The 26,852-nt window shown below is 35.4% G+C and overlaps 1 protein-coding gene across 1 annotated transcript in view; it reads right to left on the bottom strand.

Moving 5' to 3' along the window:
• Positions 1–26,852, bottom strand: part of DMD (dystrophin) — a 1,970,015-nt gene that overhangs the window by 765,465 nt on the left and 1,177,698 nt on the right. Inside the window, exons 46-47 of the mRNA XM_059385278.1 lie at positions 14,477–14,624; positions 11,987–12,136 (exon numbers count right to left, since the gene is read on the bottom strand). Coding sequence (XP_059241261.1) covers positions 11,987–12,136; positions 14,477–14,624 — 298 coding nt within the window. The remainder of the gene's footprint in view (positions 1–11,986; positions 12,137–14,476; positions 14,625–26,852) is intronic.

Genomic DNA, 26,852 nt, shown 5'->3' with positions numbered 1-26,852 from the left:
TCTGAAGGTCAGAGTTATGAAATTTTTCTCTTTTTATCCACATTGTACTTTTCTTCATTTTAAATTCATTGTGAACAGGAAAGAAAGTTTGCTAAGAATAGTCACATATGTTTTTAATCTGAAATTAGTTTACCTTTATAATAAAGTCTGGTCCACAGCATATTGAAATGACATATTTTCATACTCACTGCGCCCTAACAGTATGTATACAACCAAAAATAGTTTTAATATGGAAATGAGTTATTGCACCAGTATCAGTGCTTTACAATGCATGCTGAATTTTGTTTATATTTTTTAAAATAGCATTGCATTGAAATGAACAAATTATCTTATATTACACTGAGTTTCCCTAATAGAACATTCCATGACTCTAATGAAACTTTCTACAAATGGTTTCTCATCACTCCACCAAAATGTAGGAAACCAACATCAAGAATGGAGGTAGAAGAAGGGTGTGGGGAAGCACTGTGGAGGTTCACTTATGCTCTGTCTGGATTTCTGGGTTAAAGTCAGGAAAGTTGATAGATCCCAAAGGTGCCCAGGGTGAAATAGGCCACCTTAAATTATGCTCAAACTCAAAACATGAAAATGTTGGTGTTTGAAAAGAATGGTTGACTATGAGGACTTCGTAACCAATGTTAAGAGAAAAATCCACCATTTTCCAATAATTTTATCTAAAATACTAGCTGGTTATACATACTGCAAATAATGAGATCTGTGAAATGGGAGGGTGCTGATTAAAAACCTCTCTGCTTTCCAGGAGGGCCATTTGATGACTTTGGTGACTCTAACTCTTCTCTCTTTCAGCTCTTGAATTCATAATCGTGGAACTTTTGCAGCTTTCTCTCCAAGAGCCATGTTTATAGGTGTTTTATTAAGAGGGTGAATATTATACAGCCTTAAAAGAGAAAAAAATCTGGCCATATCTAAGAAGATGGAACTTCCTGGGGGACATTATGCTAACTGAAAAAATCCAGGTCAAATACTACATGATTCTACTTATTGGAGGTGTGTAAAATAGTCAAATTCATAGAAATAGAGAATAGAATGGTGGTTACCAATGCAATGAGGAGAGGGAAATGGGAGCTCCACAACGGGGAAAGAGTCTCAGCCACACAAGATAAAAAAGTAGCACAACTATGTTCTAGTATAACCTGAATTTTACAGATGTTATAGCTGACATATGGACAGGACAAATAAAAGATTACATTGCTAGTAATGGGTAGAATCCATAGTCCATAAAGCCCACTACTAATCAACATGATAAATGTCACCCTCATAACTCCTGTTTACTTTCCACTTGTTTGTAAAATGTCTGATGGACATTCCTGGATATCCCTGAAATTTCGTTAGTTTGGAAAGTTAAAAAACATGTATTATAAATGTATTTCCATTAAGGAGCAATTCATGTTGTAACAGTAACAGTTGGGTTTCTTGGATAGGCCAAGTTCTCAACTTCACTAACATGTCAAAAGAAGAGGATGCTGCTGCTGTGAAGAACATCAGCAGTGGAAACAGTTATAGTAACTAAGACCTGGGCCAAGCCCACCACCGAGGGCCTGATGTTTTGTTCTCACAACTGGGCTGACTATATATCCATACATGAACATACATTTAATATTATAAAATAGATCACTCATGAGAGTGAAAGAGGGAGCTGTTAAAAATCATAATGGGATAACAGGCAAAATTAGGACTTGTCAGAGCAAACTGAGATGTACTCAGGACACATAACCTAGTAAGAACTCCTATCTTAGGGTGAAATTACAGGAAGGCAAAGTTAAGAATGCATATATTAAAAACTTAACAACTATTCACATCCCTCCTTTAATTCTCAGCCTCAAACTACTTAGCAACTCTAAATTAGAAGAGATCTAAATCAATGGAATGTCAAGCCCTATGAGACTCTGAATGTCCTTTAAATAAAGGAAGGGTGGGAATTAATTATGATATGAGTAGAACAGCATGTGGCACATAGTCGTTACCCATTAGATATTTTGTGAATAAAGGATTTAATAAATAAATGTTTTGATGTAATTATTAACTACATAAAGGAAAATTCCAAGATGATGGATTTCTAAGAAATCACAAGTTATATGTCACAACATAATAGTAATTAGGCAAACACCAGTTTCTTATATTTTTTGTAAAGATGTTTCTTTGGTTAAAAAATGTAATTCACATTAAAGGCAGGATTGATTGGTAACAACTAGAACAATCTATTAATCATGGTCTTTGATATGAAATTAATCATTTGGAACAAATGTCCATTTTTGAGCAAGGAGGGGAAAAGACAAGCTTTAGCTTGATTTATCTCTTTTTTACTATCCATATCTGTAGTAATGACTAATAATAACTAGCACTACATAGCAAACATATTTGGAAAAAGATGAAACATTTATTTACTTGACACAAAAGAAAAGAACAAATCTAAACTGTTTACTCCTCTGATGAAAAGTTAGAAGTAACATGATTAGAGGTAAATATAAAATGAACTCCATCTCTGGAAATTGTAATATAGTCATTTGTATATTGCAGAAAATGGCCTGCCAGTTTCACTCTATTTTTACTTTCATACTGTTTATTTTTTAAAAATAACATATGTAGCCTTGTGATCAACATCACATAATTCCACTATTGAAGCTTTTCTACAGGGGCGCCTGGGTGGCTCAGTTGGTTGGGTGACTGCCTTCAGCTCAGGCATATCCTGGAGTCCCAGGATTGAGTTCTGCATTGGGCTCCCTGCTCAGGCGGGAGTCTGATTCTCCCTCTGACCCTCCCTCCTCTCATGCTCCTCTCCCCTGTCAAATGGATGAATAAAACTTAAAAAAAAGCTTTTTACATATATATTTTACATATATACATGTATATTTTAGAGAGAGAGACACACACACACAGAGAGAGAGAGAGAGAGAGAGGGAGAATCTTAAGTAGGCTCCATACTGGTGTGGAGCCCAGTGCAAATCAAGAGTCAATGCTTAACTGACTGAACCACCCAGGTGCCCCTACATATATTTTTAAACTTAATTTTTTCTTCTAGGCAAAGTAGATCAGGTTTTTTAATTAAAAGGGACTTAACTGAAATTAATTTTTTGGCAAAATTTCTCATTTGTGTTTATAGAATGTTTTAGTTTCTGTATGTACTGTTTTATAGTATCTAGGCATTAACAAATTAAAATAGTAAATTATTGTTTACACATAAGTGTCAAAATAGGATGCAAAAATTTAAATTTATTCAACAAAATGACAATAGGTTATTATGACTAATAGGAATATATAATATATACTACCTGTAAAATTACTTTATACCAAATATAGTATTCTGAAACAACACAAATATATTTTCCTATATTACCTAGTCACAAATAATCCAGGATAAAGAAGGCGGTAGAAAATAATTTGAAAACATAACACCTAGTTTTCCAAAAATGGCAAAAAGCAAAGCAAAAACTCTCATATGTAAAAGGAAATTCCAGTTTTTACTTTTAAAGGAACAATGGAGAAAAATGAGAAACCTTTTTTTTTCTTGTTTCTAGCATTTTAATTACAGAAAAATCACTTGAGCTTCACTAAAATGTTTTAAAAAATTATTCTGGATTCTGGATATAAAACTTTTATATTTAAATAGAGAACAATATGTCCTCAAATAAGTCACATACCCTTTCTAGGATTCAGTGTTTTAATCTAGAAGATGTGAGATTAATTTAGCTTCATTTGGACCCTTTCATCTGAATTATCCTATGAGTCTACAAAACAAATATTCCGTTATTTCGCCTTTAAATAAAGTATAGGAGGAACACAATAGGATTCAAAAATAAATACTGATAAGACATATTTTGATTCTAAATAATGGATAGTTGAAAAAATATCTGCACATAATGAGTAAAAAGAACAATGATGAATAAAGAAAGCAGACACAAAGTGACAACGAAAGAAGATAAAAAGGATTAGAAGGTAAAGAGTCAGAAGACAGAACAGAAAATAATGACTCACATACACTAACCTGGGCAGAACAAAAATGATATCTATATACACAGATAAGTAGATTTATGATAGGCACAGAGAGATACCAATTCATATGAAAAAACACACTTCACAGGGAAAAAGGAAGAGTGATAGGGATGGGAACAGGTGGGAAGGGGGAATCCACCCCCCTGCACACAGCAGTTCAGAAAACATATAAAGAGATATGAAGAATGATAAATATTTGAAACAACACCGAGTCAGACATGTGTATGAAGATTATAGAGTGAGACACTCAGAGAGAAAAACACACAGAGGCTAGCTTTAAAAACATTCCCATTTTTGTGGATCTTGAAAGTATTATTATTTAACCCACTGAGCCACCCAGGTGCCTCTAAAAGTATTATTGTTATTATTTTAAAAAGAGTTTTATTTCTTTATTTGACAGATCACAAGTAGTCAGAGAGGCAGGCAGAGAGAGGAGGAAACAGGCTCCCCGCTGAGCAGAGAGCCCGATGCGGGACTTGATTCCAGGACCCTGGGACCATGCCCCGAGCCGAAGGCAGAGGCCTTAACCCACGAACAACCCAGGCACCCCTGAAAGTATGATTATTAATGACTGTAAAGGTCAAGATATGTTTTAGGTAAAAACAAGAATTTCATTTCATGATCCATATCTAGAGGTAGCCATAAACTTAAACCAAGTAAACCTTAAAGTCTTAAAGGTTGAAGCCTTAAACTTAAACCTTTAGAGCATTTCCCATCTCTGGTATAAAGAGAAGCTATCAAGGTCAAGACCTGCTAACACAGTTTTGCAATGAACTCATTACAGTGTCCATCACTCCTGTAAAGGAATAACTATTTTACTTCCACACGTGTTTTTCTTTATTCACTAATGAAACACAAAGGTCCCAAAGCAATTGCTAAATTGGTTAATATGCAGGATATAGCATATTAGAGTTAGTGGGTAGAAAGACACTTGCCACTTGGGATTGTGACATGACATTTTTGGAGAAGCTGCACATTAAGGAACTGGCATATTTGTATTCCAGCAACCATGACTTACTAGTTACAATTATACCACTCATTGTAGTCTTTGGGTAGAGGAGGGGGGCTAGAGAATAAAAGAAGGAGTCCCCATTATTTCTTCTCTCTAGATTGAGAATTTAAGGTTTAATCATGATTAAGACTGTCTCATGATCATCATGACCATCTTTCTTTACTTTTTAAAATCTTCTGACTTGTGTACGGACTTAAATTTGGCACTGTTTTCTATTCTTAATTTAGACATAGGGACTTAGAACAGACACTGAAATAAATTTTATCTTATTCATTTTATTCTTTCATTCTTAATTTTCATTCTTATTATTCATAATAATATATTATGATATAGTAATATAATTCAAGATGGTACTCATTGTCATAGCTTTAATTTTGTATCATAAAAAAAATATTTACTTTAGGGGCATCTGGGTAGCTTAGTCATTAAACGGCCACCTTCGGCTCAGGTCATGATACCAGAGTTCTGGGATTGAGTCTCGTATTGGGCTCCCTGCTCTGCAGGAAGCCTGCTTCTCCCTCTCCCACTCCCCTGCTTGTGTTCCCTCGCTGTGTCTCTCTGTTGAATAAATAAATAAAAATCTTAAAAGAATTTTTGACTTTATATTCTGCTGTAAAACAGATAAAACCTTGACCCATGTCATATAAAGTTGCTATTATAGGTTTCATAGATTTGCTATAAATATTTTATTTATTTAATTTATTTATTTGAGAGAGAGAGAGAGAGAGATCATAAGTGGGAGGGAACGGGAGAGGGAGAGGAAAAAGCAGACTCTGCAGGGGAGGGAGCCTGATGCAGGGCTCGATCCCAGGAACCTGAGATCATGACCTGACCTGAAGGCAGATGTTTAACTGAATGAGCCACCCAGGTGCCCCTGTTTCATAGTTTAAAATAGTTCTCTTCACATTTCCTACAATTACAATTTTTGTGATACCAAGATGTCCTGAGATACGGAATATTTGGAGACATCTCTCCTCCTTGTTTTCTTCCCAGGGGTTTTGCTTTGTTAGTGTTTTCAGATTACACTTACAAGTGAAATCATGCAATACTTGTCTTTCTTTGTCTCATGATAGTTTTATAAGTCATTATTCTAGTACCTTTCCTGTATATTTACATTTACCAGTGAGATTTGTACTTTCATGTTTTCTTGTTACTAATTGGTGCCCTTTCTTTTCATGTTAAAGAAGTCTTTTCTCATAAGGCCACTTTAATGGTGATGAACTCCTTTAGTTTCTGCTTATCTGGAAAGCTCTTTATTTCTCCTTCAATTCTCCATGATGACATTGCCAGGTAAGGTATTCTTGGTCGGAAGTTTTTTCCTCTCAGCATTTTGAATATGCCTGCTTCCTTCCTTCCTTCCTTCCTTCCTTCCTTCCTTCCTTTTTTCTTTCTTTCTTTCTTTCTTTCTTTTTGTCTGCAAAGTTTCTGCTGAAAATCTCCTGAGATTCTTAGGGGAGTTGCCTTGTACATAACACATTTTTTTTCTTGTTGCTTTCAAGATTCTGTCTTTATCTTTACTTTTAACATTTTAATTATAATGTGTCTTATTGTGAGTATTTTTAAGTCATTTTATTTATAACTCTCTGGGATTCCTGGATCTGGATGTTTATATCCTCCTTCAGGTTAGGTTAGTTTTCTACCATTATTTCTTAAAATAATTTTTCTGCCCCTTTCTCCCTCTCTTTTTATGGACTCCTATAATGTGAATGTTATTCTACTTGATACTGTTCCAAGGTTTCTTAAATTATATTAACTTCTTAAGATTTTTTTCCTATATGCCACTGTCCTTGGGTGAGTTCCACTGCGCTGTATACTAGCTCACTCATTTTTTCTTCTGTTTTGTCTTGTCTGCTGTTGAATGCCTCTACTGTGTTTTTCAGTTCTCTTTTTGTATTCTTCAGCTCTGTGACTTCTGTTTGGTACTTCCTTATATCTCTATGTGGAAGCTCTCAATACATTCATCTATCCTTCCAAGTTTGGTGAGCAAATTTATCACCACTCCTTTAAACTCTTTAACAGGTAAATTACTTAATTCCATTTCATTTATTTCCCCTGAGGTTTTATCTTGTTCTTTCCTTTGGAACATATTCTTCTATTTCCTCATGTTACATGACTTTTTATTTATTTATTTATTTATTTTTTGTATTAAGAGAAATGTCTACCCCTCTCAGTCTTGAAGGGATGACCTTGTGTAGGAGATGAATCTTTTCATTCAACTTTGCTCTAGCTCTTGATTGTTTCTTGAATCTCTACAATAGTCTAAGCAACCTGATTTATTCTTGATTGGTTGCAGTCATTAAGAATGTGCCAAGACCTGTTACTGTTCCCAAGAAAGGAATTTCAGTCAGCTCTTAGTTTTAGGCTGATTGGGAGCCAGACTCTCAGGATGCAGCTTTTAAAGTATGCAAATATATACTGTCCTAAGGGGCCACAATCATGAACCCTGATGCAATCCAGATCAGGAGATCCAGAAGTGTCCCCTGGGTGACTGTCAAAAAATAAAAAGCACCAGGTAAGTATATCAAGTCATTTCTGAGATGTACTGGTGAGGCACAGTGCGATTGTGAGAAAGGATACAGATGGTGTCCCCTGACCTACCTTCCCTAAAAGCCAATCTGTAGCCTCTATACCTGTGGCAAACCCGGAGCCTGTCCCTCAGGCTGAAGCTCTAGGAAAATAATCTTTCTTGAAGAAAGACTAAGGTATATTTCTGTCTGCTGTCTGTACTGTGCCCTGAGGATGACAGCCTGATGAAAAAACCAAACTCACTGATTGTTACAATCCCAAGGGACTCAGGAATGTAACCCTTCCTGGCCACCAGCATTAGGCAATCAAAGAGCATTCCCTGTGTGGCCAGTGTAGACTTTAGCAAGGTAGTAGCCAGTAGTAGACTTTAGCAAGGTAGTAGGAAAGCTCAGGGATGCCTCAGGGATGAGGCACAGCTGCTGGATTTGGCAGGGCAGTGGGAGAGTGCAGGAACCATGTGTTGCCCGTGGCTTTGGTAGGGTAGCAGGGTACCCTTCTGGCTTTAACAGCGTAGTCAAAGTTGTTGGGAACTCAAGCCTGCCTGTGCTAGAAAGGGAGAGTGCCAAAGTGGCACCCACCAGCACTTCCATCTGGGAGAGATTCCAAGCCAATCCATGCCCCTCTAGCTGATTCTTGATTAGCAAATGGGTCTCCTTCATAGTCTAAACATTTTTCAAACTGTTGCCATTGTGCTGAGTCTTGGGGCAAGTAAGGCTGTGTATGAGCCCTTTAAGAACAGTATCTCAGTTCCCTACAGCCCTTTGGGTAGCTACTGGATGTAAGACCCATTGTTTTTCAAAGCTAGATGTTTTGGTGGCTCATCTCTCCAGTGTAGGTCCCATGGGTTAAAGTGCTTGAATGAACCTCTTTCTCCTCAGGTAGAAGTTCCTGTTCTGTGAAGTCCATCCTAATTGTCAGCTACCATGCTAGACAGTGTCTCTGAATCTCTTACCTGCCTGATGTGGCAGTTTTATCCTTTGTTGTGGTGGAACCCTTCAGCTAGTTTTCAGGTGTTTTTTAGAGGGAACTATTTTATATGTAGTTGTATATTCACTGTGTCCATGGCAGAAGGTGAGTTCAGGATCTTCCCATGCCACCACATAGGACATAAGCCCCTGACAATGAAATCTCTACTATTCTTTCCCATCACCTACATACAGAAATTTTTCTCAGGAAGTAACTGTGACATTTTTAAAATAAGGCACTTTTTATGACATGAAAATTAAAGTTCAGCAATATCTTTTTTTTGCATGGACTTGTCCCTGGTTTAAAGGATTACAGTTTGCTTTATATTCTGGATGGAACAAAATTAACAGGTATTAAATATGCTCAGTAAGGGAGTAGAACTATGGTATTAAGTGGATATGAGGTTTTAAAACATTTTTGGACGGTCGAAACCCTTATGAGTAGAGCTACATGAATACATATAAAGTAAGGGAGAAGTAGCCTTAGGTGTAGGGGTATCTGACCTTGGCATAATCTGGGGACTAGAGGAAGAATACCGTGATGGCTGGGGCTAGGAAGTACGTTAAAATTTGGGTACATAGAGTTTGTAGATGGAACTTTGGCCCTAGCTCAAAACTACCACAATGAATGGTGTTCCCTTAACATTTACTTATAAGCAAAGATAAATATGAATCAAGACAAATAAGAAGTGTGCAGTTCTTATCTAAAGAAATTAAAGTTGGTATCTGGAACAAATCTCAGCAGTCATTGTGGGCATCTCAGAATAAAGCCCACTGCAGTACAGAATTTGAAGATATCTTCTAGCAAGAGGGTCAACTCCCTGCCTTAGCACACAGACCAAAATATCCAAGCCAACAAGATGCACCTACAGTCTATTTCTTATTCTTATACATAAATATACAGAAGGCCACTGGCTCTATGAATTAAGTCTACAACCCCAAAAGAGAAAATGACAGGGAAATAGACAAATTCTTTGACAGACACAACTTACAAAAGCTTATACTCAAAGAAATGAAAAATCTCACCATCCCCTGTATCTATTAAAGAAATTGAATCAATCATCAAAAACTTTCCCACAAAAAAATAACTTCATCACCAGATAGATTTACAATTGAATTCTCTGAAACATCTTGGAAAGAAATAATACCAATCTGTAACAATTTCTTCCAGAAAAAAAAGAGAGTACTTTTCAACTTCTTTTTATGACTAGTCTAACATTGCTATCAACACTTGAGAAAGATACTATAAAATAAATTACAGATGACTTTCTGTCATGAACAACAATATAAAAATCCTAAACAACATATTAGAAAATGAATCCAGCAATCTATAAGAAGTACAAGACTTCATGACCTGTATGATTTCTTTCAGGAATCCCAGAGTAGTTTCACATTCAGAACCAGTGGCTATAGTTTACTGCATTCACACAAAGGAGAAAAATCATAGGCTCAATAAATACAGAAAAACCATTTGAATATATTCCATAACTGTTCATCATAAAAACATGAACTGGAATAAGGAGAAATTCCTTAATTTGATTAAAAGAAGCTATAAAATGTCCTATGACAAACATAATATTTAATGATAAATTATTGAAAGCTTTCTACCTGAGACAGGAAATGAGCCAAGGTTTCTCATTATTGTCCCTTCTATTAAACATTGTATTGGAAGTTTTAGTCTATGCAAAAAAATAAAATAAAATTCAAAGCACTGAAAAGAGAGAAACTACCTCTGTTTGATGACAAAACTGTGCACATAAAAAATGCAAAAGATTCTGAAAAGTATTAATATTAATAAGTGAATTTAGCAAGGACAATGAATATCTGCGTAATACACAAAAATCTATTATATTTTTATATACCGACAACAAAGAGAAAATAAAATTCAAAATGAATTCCATATCTTAAATAGGATCAAAATATCAAATATCAGGGATGAAATCTAATAAAAGATGTGCAGGTCCTTTGGACTGAACAATGCAAAATATGGTGGTAAAAGCATTCAAGAAGACCAGAATAAATGAAGGGATATATCATTTTCACAGAGTACGGGACTCTCTAGTGTAAAGATGTTAACTGATCAACAAATTTAACACAATTTCAAACACTACCCTGTCAGACTTCAGTGAAAATTGACAAGTCGGTTCTAAAATGTATTTGCTAAAGCAATGAACCAAAGCTAGCAAAGACATCTGGACTAAGAACAAAGTTGGAGGGTTTAGATTAGTAGATCCCCAAAACTTAGACAAAACAATTGTATATATGCATACAATGGAATGTTACTCAGTTAAAAAAAGGAATGGCTTTCTGATGCCTGCTAGAATGTGGATGAACCTTGAAAACATTATGCTAAGTGAAATAATTTACACACAAAGGGACAGATAGACTATCAGTCTACTTTTAGGAACTTCTAGAACAGGCAAATTCATAGAGGAAGAGTAGATTAGAGATTGTGTGTGTGGGTAGCAGGATATGGAGTTACCACTTGATGATTACAGAATTTCTGTCTGGAGGGATGAAAATGTTTCACACGTAGGTGATGGTCATGGTTGCCTATTGTGAATGTAATATATAACACTGAATTGTACACTTAGAAATCATGAAAATGACAAATTTTATGTTATATCCTTTTTACCACAATAGAAACAAAAATAAATACACCCAAATCATTGAATTATATACTTTTAAATGGGTACACTGTATGGTTTATAAATTATGTCTCAGTAAAGCTATTAAAAATGATTCTTATTAAGCTAGTGTGGTAACACTTGAAGGACAGACACAGTAAAAGGAAGAGACTAGAGAATGCAGGAGCAGATTTATATGTATGTTCATGAGATTTATGACAAAGTTACCACAGGAGTACAGTGGGAAAAGAATTGCCTTTTGCTGGACTGATGTTATTTTCATGATAAATTCATATATGCCACTGGTTTTAAAGAATAAGTATGTATTAATTTGATATTTAAAATTAATACATTTATGAAGTGTCCAAGGTACAAAGACTCACAAGTTAGGTGACTAAGTAACTAAGTGAACAAATGAACAAACAAATACAAAACACCTTTCACATCAATCACTGATTGAGTCTATACTATGAGTAAGGGTAAGTAATTTTGATTTATAATACTTGTTGAAGTGGACTGCCTCCAACTTGGTTAAATACTGTCATTAGACACCTGAATGCTGAATTCCTTCATCTGTTTTGCAGCCTAAGTCTTTAGCATAACTCATGCAAAGTAACAATGGTTTATATTTTGGCTGTTGGTCATTAATGTATTGCCATCCAACAGCATTCTTTCCATCCATAGCAAATCATGGAGCCAAATCAAATGGTCAGGTTAAAATACATGCCAGTCCACATACCTGTTCCCCTCCCCCAACCCCAGCAATAAAACACCCATGAAACAAAACAAATACAAACACTTGCAACATATAACACATATGACAGCAGAGATGGCTAACATCTAACCTTTATCCACTGAAGATTTGTCTGCTTGAGCTTATTTTCGAGTTTATCTTGCTCTTCTGGGTTTATGGGAGCACTTACAAGCACTATTCCTCCAGTTTCATTTAATTGTTTTAGAATTCCCTGGCGCAGGGGCAACTCTTCCACCAGTAACTGAAATAGACAAATGCAACAACATTTATAATGAATTACAGCACAATTCCAACTATCTTGTCTTTGTCTCTATTAATTAGTCTATCAAAATGAAGCAACTTGACTGAAGGCGGACTGCTGCCTCAAATACCAACCACTTCCTACAGAGTGCAGAATTGATGGACTGGAGTACCCACTCCCAAGGAGATAAACCTATCATAGAAAGGACCAAAATATCTTATCTCTCCGAAATTCTTTCTAAGGAAGAAAGTATCACATGGTATCATGAGCTCCAAAATAACACCCTAAGCATGGTTAAGAGTCTGAAAACACATCTCTGTCAGAAACAGAGTAATCTGGGTAAATTCATCACCTTCTTAGGTAGTAAGCATCCATGCTGTAAGTTACTACAGAGTAAGAAACTGCATTATCATACTGAGTGCTAACTACCATTGAGACCATACCAGGTACCAGGTGCTGGGTTAACCTCATCACATATTATATAAAAATTAATTGAGATAATATAATTCTATGAGGTAGAGCCTATTATCTTCTTCTTCAGAAGGAAGCTGAGACAGAGAGATTAAATCCTGACAGAGAGGCTAAATACCAGCTCCAAGAACACAAAAGTTGCAAGCAACGGAGCTGTGATTCCAACTTGGGCAATTTCATTCAAGATCCGTTATTTTTGAGTCCCCCACACCCCTGAATTTCTTTTATTCATTCAGTCTTCGATTATAAATGCCCTTTCCCAAGACCTACAAACCACCACGGTTGTTAATAACTGTCCTTTATTTCTTCGTGTCATCTAGAGCTACAGTGTCCAATATAGTGTCACAAGCCACATGAGGCTACTTAAATTGAAATTAATTAAATTTCAATAACATGAAAAAGTCAGTTCCCTGGTCACACTACTTTTAAAGTACTCAAAAGGCACCTACAGCTTTTGACTACTGCAATAGGCAATAGAGAGCATTACTGTCATCACAGAAATTTCTGTTGGACAGTGCTGATCTAGATTGTTTAAGGAAAAATGAAAATGAATGCACATTTATTAATAAGTAAATAGCACTAAACATATCTAATATATGAGGTATCAATTACATTGCTATATATAACACTCAGTACATTTTGGAAAGATTGATTTTCAAGAACACACTGAGTTCATTTTTCTATGATATACCCATCTTCAAACTAACCAAAGATCCAAAACTTGGTAGTTTTTTGTTTTTGTTTTGCCATATCTGACAGAGAGTAGGTGCTCAATATTTGTTTACTGAACTAAGCATTAATTTTATTTTTATACTCTATCCTCTATTCTTGTCTTATTTTTTGTCTCATAGAAATAAGTGGTTGACAATGGAGTCTAATTTGCATGTACAAACCAACTGAATCACTGATAAAGGAGCAATTCCATTTCATTTGATTATATGACCTTGTAAAATGAGGATAACAGCAACCATTTTGAGAGTTTTATATGAAGATTAAATAAATAGCAGATGTAAGTACACCTAATACTTAGCACATAACAGAAGACGATTAAATGTTAATTTCCTTTTTCTTTTCACCTTCACTTCAAGAATTATAGTAAAACAGATCCAAATAAGTCTCTTTCCTAAAACTAAAACCAGGAAAGTTAATCCAACTACACAATTAGTGCATGTCAGTCAGCCAGGTGAGGTAATCAGTAATAAGCAGACATCACAGTAGGAAGGCATAAAAAGCCTCTTGAATAGTCTCGATGTCTATTCAACCAGTATAGAATGTGATTCGACACCACACATCTCCAACCACACCTAGACAAACAAACACTTTTAGGCAAATCAGACACCTCTAATTAGAAGCTGAAATAGTACGATTGATTTGGCAATTAAGATCCTTCCTAAGAAATGGGATTCATTTCTAAAAATTCCCTCCAGTTTTTGAAATAATTTGGAGTTGTAAAATTCTCTAATATGTCTGAGATCAATTTCAAATGTTTTTAAAATACAGTCTCACACACACACACACACACACACACACACGTACACTTGTTACAAAAAATATACTTTTTGGGAAACACTGGGTTAAAACAATATAAAGTTTTGAGGAAATCTAGTGAGGAGCTATCAATAACCTGATGGGCAGGAAATCAATGATTAAATACCTTAAAGTAGATTCATATACTCTTTTATTTTATTTTAATTTTTTTATAAACATATAATGTATTATTAGCCCCAGGGGTACAGGTCTGTGAATCGCCAGGTTTACCCACTTCACAGCACTCACAATAGCACATACCCTCCCCAATTCATATACTCTTTATACAAGTAGGCCCTGGGTTTAAAAAAAAAAAAAAAGAAACAAAAAAAACAAAATTACCTTGACTTGTTCAAGATTTTCTTTTAGCTGCTGCTCATTTCCAGGTTCAAGTGGAATACTAGCAATGCTATCCGCTTCTTCCAACCATAAAACAAATTCATTTACATCTCTTTGAAATTCTGACAAGATATTCTTTTGTTCTTCTAGCCTGGAGAAATAAGAATATAACTGTTATAAACAACATATTTCTCAAACTTTTCTTTCTTATTTTTTTAAAAGAAAACTCAGAAAACAAACAAAAAAATTGTGGTAACACTTTCAAGAAAATAAGCAATTTAAAAGATGTTAACAATATGCAACTTTTAATGAAAATTCATTTACTTTGAACAAAGAAACCTCAGTATCTCCAGAACCTCTTAAATGTGAGAGGTTAAAACTGATAAAAAAAGAACTTATAATTTAAAAAAATTCCAACATAATGTTTTTAAATGAGAGCAGTGTTTTTCCACCTCAGTGCTACTAACATTTTGGGTTGGGTAATTTTTAGTTGTGAGGGGCTGTCCTTTGCCTTGGAGGAAGCTTAGCAGTATCCCTGGCTTTTCCCCATTAGATGCCAGTAGCATTTTCCCCCCAACTGTAACAAGCAAAAATGTCTTAAGGCACCACCAAATATCCCCTTGGGAGTAAAACTTCCCCAGGATGAGAGCAACTGCACTAGAACAAGTACATAATGTGAGGTTGCCTGCTCTAAAATGCTTAAATAAAATTCACCTTTCTGGGAAATTGTAGGGTAAAAGTAAAAACTAGAAAATAAAAAGAACACTAAGTTTTTACATGTTAAAATGTTTTCCAAATTATGATTCACAGTCTTTTTTGAGGAAAACTGAGTTAAAATACAGCACATATGTTGTACTAGTAGAAGTTTTCAATTATAAAAACATATATACTGTATGTTTTTCAATTATCCATAAATTTATTCTTACATATTGAATCATAACACAGTTGAAAATGGTCTGCACCTCAGGTAGTTTATAATGTTTTGTTGTTTTTTGAGAGAGATAGGTTTCCTGGATGTAAGCTTTTAATTGAATACACACACACATATGCACACACATACATATACATAAGTGTAATTTCCCATATATACATATATACATATAAATACATATACATGAAAGTACACCTGACTGCTGTATAGCTCAAGATATTTTTAGAAAGTGCACAAATGACCAGAAAAATAGAATGTTATCAGAAACCCAGAGGCCCCTCTTGTCCCTTGCAGCAACTACCTCCAAGTATAACCAGTATCCTGTCAAATTCGATTTTGTTGGCTATATTGAACACTAAATATATGGAATGATATGCTATGTACTCTTTTGTGTCATGTCTCTTTCATTCAACATAATCTTTATAATAATCAACCATGTGGTATATAGCTTAATTTGTTTCATCTCCTGGCTGTAGAGTACTGATCTGTTTACATATGTATCTCTACTGGTGGCCATTTGGATTGTTTCCATTTTGGGGACATTTAGATGTTTTTTTGTTTTCAATTTAACAAATATTTATTAAGGACTTACTAACTTCCAGCAAGGCTACTGGGCATTAGGATTCAAGACAGATACATTGTGTGACTTGCCTTGATGATCTCAGTCCATGAGAGGAAACAAGTGATCCCCATGTGTAAGAAAAAGACATGGCCTGTCTCATTTATAGCCTGTTCAAAGACAGAGTGTTGAGAGAACTACTATTACATTCTTTCCCCAAACCGGGTCCACTTATTGAATTTATCCTTGTCTATATTCAGTTTCGCTCTTTGATTAGAGTTTGTCCAAAATCTGTTCTAGGGCATGTGAGGAGACATTTTCTTTTCTGTCTATTCTCAAGAAGGCAGACCCTATGAAAACTCAAGTCATATTCTGGGATCCTATGGAAACCCAAGTCACATTATATCACTGTTGCAGTCAAAACTTTTCTATTGCTTCCCAATGTATCCACATCAAAGCCAAAGTCATTACAGTGTCCTGTGAGGGTCTAGATCTGTGGTAGATAGGGTAGATACCTTCCCATGTGGCTACTGAGAACCTGAAATGCTAAGGGAGAAATTAGATGTGCTTTAAGTGTACAATATACACCAGATTTCAGAGACTTAGTTAAAAAAATATGCTTTGTACTTTTTACTCAAGTTTGTTGAGAACCTACAAACTGCTGTAAAATAATAAACTATTTTAAAAGAGAATGGAAAAAATTTCATTAACACTTGCTTTTTTCATTAATACTTTCTATGTGATGTACAGGTTGAAGTAATATTTTTAATATATTAGGTTAAGTGGAATGTATTCCTTTAATCTGTTCCTACTTTAAAAAAAAAAAAAAGATGTGATGACACAAATTTCAATTACATATGTGGCTTACCTTATTTTTCTATTGACCACCACTGATCTATGATATCTGCTGATGCCCAATCTCCTTACTTCTTTGACCTCACTTCCATCTACTCTGTATTTCTCTTATCTTTTTTCAGGCCCTCTGGCTTCGTTGCTGTGAACCCTAAATATACTACATGGGTCCCCACTTCTGAATCTCTGTACTTGTTGTGTGTTTCTGCAGACAATGTCCTTCCCTCAAATCTCAAATATGGCTGTCCCCTTCATCTTCTGCAGGTCTTCCCTGATGACCCTACCAAAAATTACACTTTTCCTCCCAAATTTCTATTCTTTCTCCCTGTTTTTATCTTTCTAGTTCTTAAAATGTAACTAAGCTATAATTTGGTTATTTTATATAATGTCCATCTCGCACACATGAAACGAAGCTTCCTGACGGCAAAGATTTTTATTTATTGCCGTGGCCCTTGCTCCTGGAACAATGCCTGGCACAAAACAGATGCTAAATCAGTAACTTTTGCATTAATGAATGAATTCTGCCATCATCATTTTCCATTTTACATGCATTCCTATTTTAAAAGAATCCTTCCTATTCTTTGTAATACCAATAGGTGATGGGGACTAAAAAGTACACCTGTCAAGATGAGTAGCTGGTGATGTATGGAAGTGTTGAATCACTATATTGTATACCTGACACTAATATTACACTGTATATTAACTAATTAGAATTTAAATAAAAACTTAAAAAAAAGAATCTTTCCTATTCTTTGTAATACTGATTCTGAAACATGGTTTAATTTACTTGAAAATGTGTATGACAATATTTCACCAAACTGAAGACACCTTCAGTTGCAGGTCATATAAAACCATCCTCAATTCTGCCAGGCGGGAATCAGAAAAGGCGTGGTGCTGACGAAACAATGATGTTTATCGTTTAAAGGCTTTCTTCGATTAAGAAGATGTTCTTTTAGAATCTTTTATATTTTTGTCATATATTCCTCTTGCATACACATGAGAAGTAAAATACAAGTGATAAATTGATGAGGTTGTCCTAAGACTTTCTTGTATTTAGGACTTGCCTCTCCTGTATGACTTTTCCCTCCAGAGTAACTGACCTCTGTCTTTACCCATACCCTATCAGAGGATGATTTTTTAAGAGGGCCCCACCACTATTTCTCAGATTTTCTTCCAAACCACATGTGACCTGGCCAGGAGAGATTGTAAAACCCACTCTGGTTTCAGTGATTTTTAATGTGATAAAAAGTGCAGGTTAAAACAGATGAAATTTAGTTCAGTAGCACAGTTTCCCAGTGCTGATATAGTGATTTAGGTTCTTTGACTGCTACAAAGTTGCTAGTCAATTCAGGATTTTTAAAAAAAAAATTCATAATATAATGACAGTTTACTCTTATCTTTAGCTTATAATTATGAATGGATATTATTATTGGCATTATCTGCCTGATGCTTGAGCTTATTTTCCATTAATAGAGTCAATAAAGATTTGGCATTACTTTCCATGGGAATTAATGTTTGATTGCATGAGTTTTTGCCAATGACAAATATTTTGGCCCCTCTTGTATGTGAAAAGTAAGCACGCAGACATCAATGCCTAACGTTGACATTACAGATTAGCAAAGTGTTCAAGATTTATACAGGAAGGGTTAAGAAATAAAGCTGGTGAGGTGGCTAGCTGCTGGTGTATGAAGTACTTATAACGTTTTGTTTTAATATGTAGGTGATGAACAACTTAAAGGTTTTGAGAAGGGCAAGATTTCATCCAAAGCCCCCTCTGGCTATCCTGTGGAAAGTGGATGTGGGCACAGGTGGTATGGCAAGAGACTGAGGAATCAAGTATGAGACTCTCATAAAAGGACAGGCATAAAGTAATGAAGGTTCAAGTCATCAAGATCTAAGAGAGGAAAAGGGTAAGGTAGAATACATGAAAAATGTAGGAGGAAATTCAACAGGACCTGTGGATAAAAGGAGACAGACTGGTATTAGTGGCTAGTGATTGCTGAGTATGTGGTAGCCACCGAATCAAGTATCAAGACCCCACATTACTAGAATGAGATGGTACTCATCTTTCCTTATTTGCAGTTGAAAGAAAATCCAGCTTAATATTTTACCCAAGGTCATACAGCTATTAAATAGTCAATCCAACATTCGGTCCTGGGTCATCTGGGTCTGTGCACTTTTCCTGACCATTACATCTGGTCTATGAGAGCTTCCACCTTATCTAGCTGAGGAGACAGTATTTACTCCAGCAGAGAGTACAGTGAATTGCATCAGATATTTAGGGGAAATTACTAGTAGAAAAAATAAGAGATTTGGAACTTAAAGAGCTGGAAATATAGATTTCAGAGTCCTCAGCAATAAATCGGTGGATAAAATATGGTAAACTAACTTGCACTAATCATTTACTCTTCGTATTTGGCATCTTCTGAGTCCATTCTTTCTTCATTTTCACATTAATGACTAGTAATTCTCCCTCTTGTTCATTTAAATTGATAAATTAAAGAAAAAGTCCATTTCACAGCTATTCATTGATTTTTTTTTAAATGTATGGGTAAATTGCAGCTCCTGCTCCTCCTCCACTTTCCCTTCTTTGATGTGGAAAGCCAAAGGAATGCCTAGAGTATTCTTCTGGCCCCTCCAAAAGCTACAGGGGCCTGTGAAGGAGTTATTCATTTCAACAAACACTCAGCTGAAAGGGAACATGGCTCTCCCTTCTTGCAGTCCACATTCTTGTTTTCACTGATGATCCTGAAGCCCCTACCTTTGACTTTACAGGAATGAAAGGGGAGAAGGGAGGAAGCTGAACCTCATGAGACAAACTACACTCCCTACAAAACTATCCCAACCCATCCGGTCCTCTGACATGGACTGGGACATGAAGTACAGAGGAGGTTGAAACCACTGGGAGTAAACAGTACTGTTGTCCTTCGTAAACTCCACGGGAAAGTGGCTGGTGTCAGTTGCTGACAGCTTGTTTTAGAATGTGGAAGAGAATCATTTTTCCACAGACTCTGGACTGAGAAGCAATTCTTAGAGGAAAAATTCCATTATAGACATCCTTTATTTGTTTAAAAGTTCTAAGATGGGGGCGCGTGGGTGTCTCAGGGGGTTAAGCCTCTGCCTTTGGCTCAGGTCATGATCTAGGGGTCCTGGAAGAGCGCTCCGCATCGGACTCTCTGCTCAGCTTCCCCTGCCTGCCACTTTGCTTACTTGTGATCTCTCTCTGTCAAAATAAATAAAATCTTAAAAAAAAAAAAAAAGCTCTAAGATGGTTCAAATACTGTGTCTAGGTTTCAAGGGTGTGTGTGTCAATCTGCCTCATCATTTTCCCTTTTTCTTTCCCTTTTCCTTTCCTCCCTCCTTCCCTCCTTTTCTTCCTTCCATCCATCCTTCCTCCCTCCCTCCCTCCCTTCACAAATCTTTGTCTCCTTTAGTATTTGGCTACATCATCTTGCAGTGTCCCAAATACTTAAGAGCAACCTTATTCCTAACATTATTTTTCACTCATTTGAGTTAACTGAAACTTTGCTAAAATCAGATTACATTTATAAAATCTAGACAGATGGGTAAAAGATTTTCTCAACCTTCATCTAGAAATTGACCATAATAGGGAGAGAAAAAAATCCAAAACCTAACAAACAAAAGCTTGAAGAACAAGAGAGAGTAATAGCAAGCAAACAGACAAAAAGCACCACAAACCTAGAATAAAATTGTAGAAGCAAGTATCCTCAACCTCACTTCAAACCTGTCTCAAATTAATTACTTGCATATATTTTTCTTTCAGGAATATTCAGCCAAGAAAAAGAGGGAAAATGTATTTATCCTTTTTAATTAAGATTTATATATTTAATTGCCATCAAACTCTATAAATATTGTGTACTGATTTTCCAAATTTAATATTCTACTGCATTTCATTAGGTCATTAACTATTCTTTAAAAAATTGATTTTTATGATCTGAGTAATAACCTATATGAAGGTATACCATATTTCGCCATTCTTTTTTTACTAGACATTTGGTTTGGTCTCTTTTTTCATTATAATAAGTAACTCTACAGAAACACATTTTTTAATGCATTTTGGCTTACGTATCTTCTAATTTCCTTAGAATGAGGAAGAAAAGTACACAATAAGAACAGTAATGATTTTGATACACATTGCTAAATTTCTTTGCAATGCCGGTAACAAGAACACTCACACTCTTCTACCAGCATTTATAAAAACACCTGTCTCAATACACATTTTCCACTACAGCTCATTATGATTTATATGCTTGATAGAAGAAAAAGTTTGTCATGGATTGTTTTCCATTTTTTATTAACACAAAAGTTGAAAAATGTGTATATTTGTGTGTTTGTCATTTGTTTCTACTATCAGTTGTCTGCTGTGTCTGTTGCCCATTTTTCCTGTGTTTTGTTTGCAAAAGCTCTTTTTATGTTATCTACCTCGATAAAAAAATAAAAATTAAAAAAATACTGAGAATATTTTTCTAGTTTCCCTTTTACCTTTTTTATATTTATATTTTGTTTCTAAATAAAATGTTATCACTTTCTTTGTGATTTCTTTCACTGATACTACTCTGAAAATTTCTTTCATTGATACTACATCCTACTGTTGTTTAAATATTCACCTTTATATTATTCTGGATCATTATGCTTTCATTTAAAAAGAATAAAAAGTTAGTCCATCTTAAATTTATATAGCTAAGCTTCTAACCTTGAAGAGTCTTTGAGAAGTTGATATTTTCCCCCAGCACAATCTATTCTCTATTGATTTGTGGTGATTTCCTCATTTTGTGTTTTATGTGTAATGAGGTCCTATTTACTGATCTACTATAGATTTTTTGATAGTAATGCACTACTTCAAGCACTGCATCTTTAAAGGAGGCTTAATTTCTGGTAGGTTAATCTCCTCTCTTACCTTTTTACGTGATATGAGTATTACCTATTTATGTAATATGAGTATCATTTGGTCAAATCACAGAATAAATCTCATTGGGGATTTTGATAAGGATTCCATCAAATCAAATTATTGTTGTGAAGACTTACTATCTTTCCAGTATAAATCTGTTAAATTTTCTATATTTACAGTGCATTTGGAGTGTGTCTATAACTCATCCGTGTATTATAAATAATTAAGTATGTTTTCTAATTAACTTTCAGCATCAGTTTGAATGGCAGTGACTTGCATATGATTTTATGGATATTAACTGTATACTAATCTAGAAAACTCGTAAGTACTCCTAGAAAGAATAAATCTTCGTTTAAAAAGTAGAAGTTTTGGCTAAGCTATTTGCCATAATCTTTCTCTTCACACAATGTTTGTGGAAAACTTTTCTGATGATTTAATTTTTTAAAAAAGTACAGCACCCTTTAAATATGAAAACATTTGGTAGTCATTTCTTGCCTAGGTCTGTTTTTTGTACTTTGAAATATAAAAAAGATGGTGCCAAAATCCCACCGGGACCTTGTTATAATCTGCTTTTTCAAGCGCATGTGTTTTCTGAAATTTCAAAAGCCTCGATTTGAAGTTTTAAAAGCTGCAATCTGAATTTATATATTCAGATGATTGCAGAAAAGCAAAGGAACACAGTTAGCATTTCCAGGCTTGTCTCTTGACAGAACAGTTTAAATGTGCTTTATATTGGCATTCATCACATGAAGTGTTATTTCTTTGTTTACCTACTCGGTTACTGCTTATGGTAGGATTTATTCAGGCATGTGGTAGTAATAATAATGAATGGGATATTTAACATTACCCATCTGCAATTAAGTGCTAAATATTTTACTTTTAGAGGCATTTCAATACATTTAGCTATTTTTTTTTTAAAGAATGGCTTCTGTTTGAAATATTGGCTCTGTTGCCGTTTACATTATAAATGCTCTTAATGCAATTGAAGGAAGCACATATTATGATGGGGAGAGATTTGCATAATCAGAAAGGAAGAATTATGGATATGCTGCTAAATTCAATGAATTTAACATTAACTCTTAATGAACATGTTCTGTGGGGCTGCTGTTACTGTAAGAGGAAGACTGCCAAATTGCATGGCATGGTTTTAGAAGGGGAGGATCTACCAAGTGTTTCAGGCCAAGCGCTAGATATTTTCACATTTGAATCTTTTTAAATACTCAATACATTCCTTGTATTGCCTTTGTAAAATTGCCAATAAAGAAAGTGAAGCCCTTGGGAGATGTACATACTGTATACACCTGAATATAAGGTGATTATCTCTACCATTTCCCAAATAAGTACCTCTCTAAAATTTTGATTAACAGTAACATAGAAATTTTGGAAAATATAGAATCAACTCCAGCTCATCTATACTGCTTAATTAATTTGATTGCACATACTAACTTAAAATTACGTATTATATTAGAAAGATCACATTTCCCATTCACAGTTTATACAGTAGTTGTGTATACATTCCTCACATTCACGTTCTACATTGGAATTTTCACTCTGGTGGATCCACTTTTTGAGTCACATGATTCAGTTTTCGAGACAGAGTTATCTTCACTTCTACCCACATGGCCTGATGTATGGCACTGCTGAGTCCATGTTTAAGATTCTACTGGAAAGTTTACTCCAAGCCATAAGCACACTTAACAGCAGACAATTCTATGTTATGTAAAGACAGTTTTTCTCTTTGTTGTGCCACATGTCCGTGAGGTACACAATGTAATCACTTACTGAGTTGCTTATAAAAAATCTTTACAGACCTTGTTTACAATGACATACAACTCTTTCAACTGTGATGTCATACCAACAAAGCTAATCATGACTTCTGTTAATTACATTTTTTCCCCATTTCTTTCCTCTATCAAGTGACTTCTGCAGATGACCAAAATCATCATCAACTGAGGTGAAATTAATACAACTTTCCCAGATAGTAGTTTTTTGTTCTGATCAAAATAAAACGAGGGTCTTATAACATGAGAAACTTCAAAAGGATTCAAATGTAAGGTCTCTCTTAAGGTAAAAACAAAAACAAAATAAAAAGCCACATTGAGTGCTTGGGTGGCTCAGTCGATTAAGCGGCTGCCTTCAGCTCATGTCATGATCCCAGGGTCCTGGGATCAAGCCCCGCTTCGGGCTTCCTGCTCAGTGAGGAGCCTACTTCTTCCTCTCCCACTCCCCCTGATTGTGCTCTCTCTCTCTCTCATGTTCTCTGTCTCAAATAAATAAATGAAATATTTAAAAAACAAAAACAAACCAACAAACAACAAAACCAAAAATATACTTAGCCAAGCACATTAACTTCCCCAGGTTATACACTCTATAGGACACTGTCAGAATCAGAACCAAAGCATTAACTATTTTTAAATCAACATGTTTTTCGCACCTGGTTACTGTTAGAGTTACACAATTAGACATTTATTCACTTTGTATATAGCTTGTGTTTCATTAAAATGAAGTGCTCCTGAGAGAAATAACATATCAAAGTTGTTCAGGCTTTTACTTCTCAATAGTAAGGAAAAAATTAAGAAAATGAGAAGGGGTATCATGAAGCTTAGTGGTGAGCTACTGAAAGGAAAAGAAAACCAAATCGAGGCCTTGCAAGTTATTATTTGAGTGCACGAACTTGGAGAAGTTGCTTAACTTCTATAGGCCTAAATTTGCTCACAGAAACACCAGTTTTTGTCTATTGCTTTACTAATAGCATTCAACAAGTCACAGAGAAAATACAGAGTTAAAAAAAGGGGAAATTTGGAAACTGAGATGTTATCCTATATCAGAATTTTCCTTAAGCCAACACACTTACATACATACAAGCATTTATAAAGCATGCATGAGTACTCAGAAGGACTATTTGAAATTGAACTTTTTCATGAACCAGTTGACAGCTCTATTTCTCTCTTCTGACAAATTTCCTTGGCACATTTTATGGGGGAAGCACAATTAGAGTCAAAATGCCAATCTATGAGTAAAAGTGCCACCAGATTACACTAATTCTAGGTAAAGTAGATGTAGGATTACAATGCAACAAACATTTATTGAAAGTGTATTAGTGGCTGGTGATACGGCAATGGAGGCAGGCAAGTTTTTGCCCTCGTAGAGCTTATGTTCTATTAGGGGGAGACACACAATACACAAGATATACTGAAACATGTAGATGGCGACATAGTGTTAGATGCTACACAGAAAAAAAATTGAAGCCAGGAAAAAATGGAATACTGAGTTGATTGGAGGGTGGGTTTGCAATTTTATATCAGTCGGAGAAATCTTCATTGCGAAGGGTTATTTGAGTAAAATCATCATGGTAGAGAATGGCAATCTGTTCATCAAAAATTTTGATCTCTTTCTCTTCAACATAAAGATAGCTGTCATTTCCCATCCTCCATTGCCATTAGGTATGGCAATAATGAAATTCTAGCCAAGGGAATGTGAACAAAAGTGAGGTTCACTGATTCCAGCCCTGGTTTATAACTTAATCCCTACACGTGTGATATTCCTTATTGCTCCTCTTTCTAAGCCACATGTCAAAAATGTCAGAGCCACAAAATCAATGTAGCTTGGGTCTTTGATTCATAATTTGGAGGGGAGATCTTTGTTGATCAGAAACAACTCTGTGAATTTTGCATGAGTGAGATATTTGCATTATTGAGCTACTGAAATGCAGACCTTCCTTTTAAGTAGCAGCTTGAATAAAATTAGATAATAAAAGAGGTGAGAGAGAAAGCCATTCAAATAATGGGGGGAGAGCACTCTAAGCAAAAGAAAAAACACACACACACACAAAGGTCCTGAAGCAAGAGTGTGGTCAGAATATGCCCAGAGCAACCAAAAAGTAAAAACAAAACAAAACAAAACAAAACAACTAAGTGAAGTAGGAGATAAAACAAAACAGCTAAATCTGAAGAGACTACCTAGAATCCCAGGCCTGTCATAATTAATTTTCCCATCAAACTCAGGTCATATTAAAAAAAAAAATTACTAGAGTAATCTTGGTGGGGGGGGGCTTGCTAGATTGAACTCTGTTCTCCAATCTGAATTTATTTTTTTAAAATATTTTATTTATTTATTTATCAGAGAGAGAGAGAGCACGCGCAAGCAGGCAGAGTGGCAGAGAGAGAAGTAGGCTCCCCGCTGAGCAAGGAGCCCGGTGCAGGACTCAGTCCCAGGTCCCTGGGATTATGACCTTAGCCAAATGCAGTGGCTTAACCGACTGAACCACCCAGGCTTCCCTCCAATCTCACTTTACTAGTCCGACTGACTAACTGAATTCCTGAATTTCTGGATTTTTGTTGAATGCTTTCATTGCAGGTGCTGGAACTGATTTATAAAAACACAAGGGATATTTTGGATCTTCATCTGTCAGAAGCAAAGTCACATAATTTATTAGCAAAAGCTGTAATAAAGCCATTGCCATGTGGTGGAAGATGTAATGAAAATTGAATGGCTTTAGTTTATTGGCTTTCATTCATAACTAGGTTTTTCTCTTCGCCCATATCATCATCTTCCCTCCCAAGGCAGCTTCTCTGTCAGCCTCTATAGATGTCTCTGCCAGCTCCTAGTCTCTTAAGCTAATTATCTGAGGCATCCTTGGTTCTTTCTTGTCTCTTCCTCCTGAAGTTTATCAATAAATGTGTCCTCACAATTCCACGTGAGATAGCTCTTTCAAGTGTGTCCACTTCTCTCCATTCTCCTTGCCACCAACTCTTTCTTCTATCCTCTCTGTCTTTATTACTTAGGGTATTTCTTAACTGGGTTCTGCTTCCTATCTTGCCATCTTCTTATCCATTCTCAACACTTCAGAAGGCATCATCTTTCTAAAATATGTCCTCTTATATCCTCACAGTAACTCCCTAGGATCATTGGAATAAAATCCAACTTCTTCAAAGGGAGCAGAAAGTACAATATGTAACCTCTACTTACTTCTCTTTCTTCATCTTTCTTTGCATTCTAAAATCCATTGAACTTACTCTTCCTTGAAATCCAGTATGGTACTCATGTTAGAACTTATCATACTCTGCTCCTTCTGTCTTGGTTACCCTTCCCCATGTCTTGATCTAGGTAGCTTCTAGTTAGCTTTCCA

This window comes from Mustela nigripes, chromosome X (genome assembly GCF_022355385.1).
Source record: "Mustela nigripes isolate SB6536 chromosome X, MUSNIG.SB6536, whole genome shotgun sequence".
Classification (NCBI taxonomy): domain Eukaryota; kingdom Metazoa; phylum Chordata; class Mammalia; order Carnivora; family Mustelidae; genus Mustela; species Mustela nigripes.
This window is presented reverse-complemented; position numbering and strand designations above follow the sequence as displayed.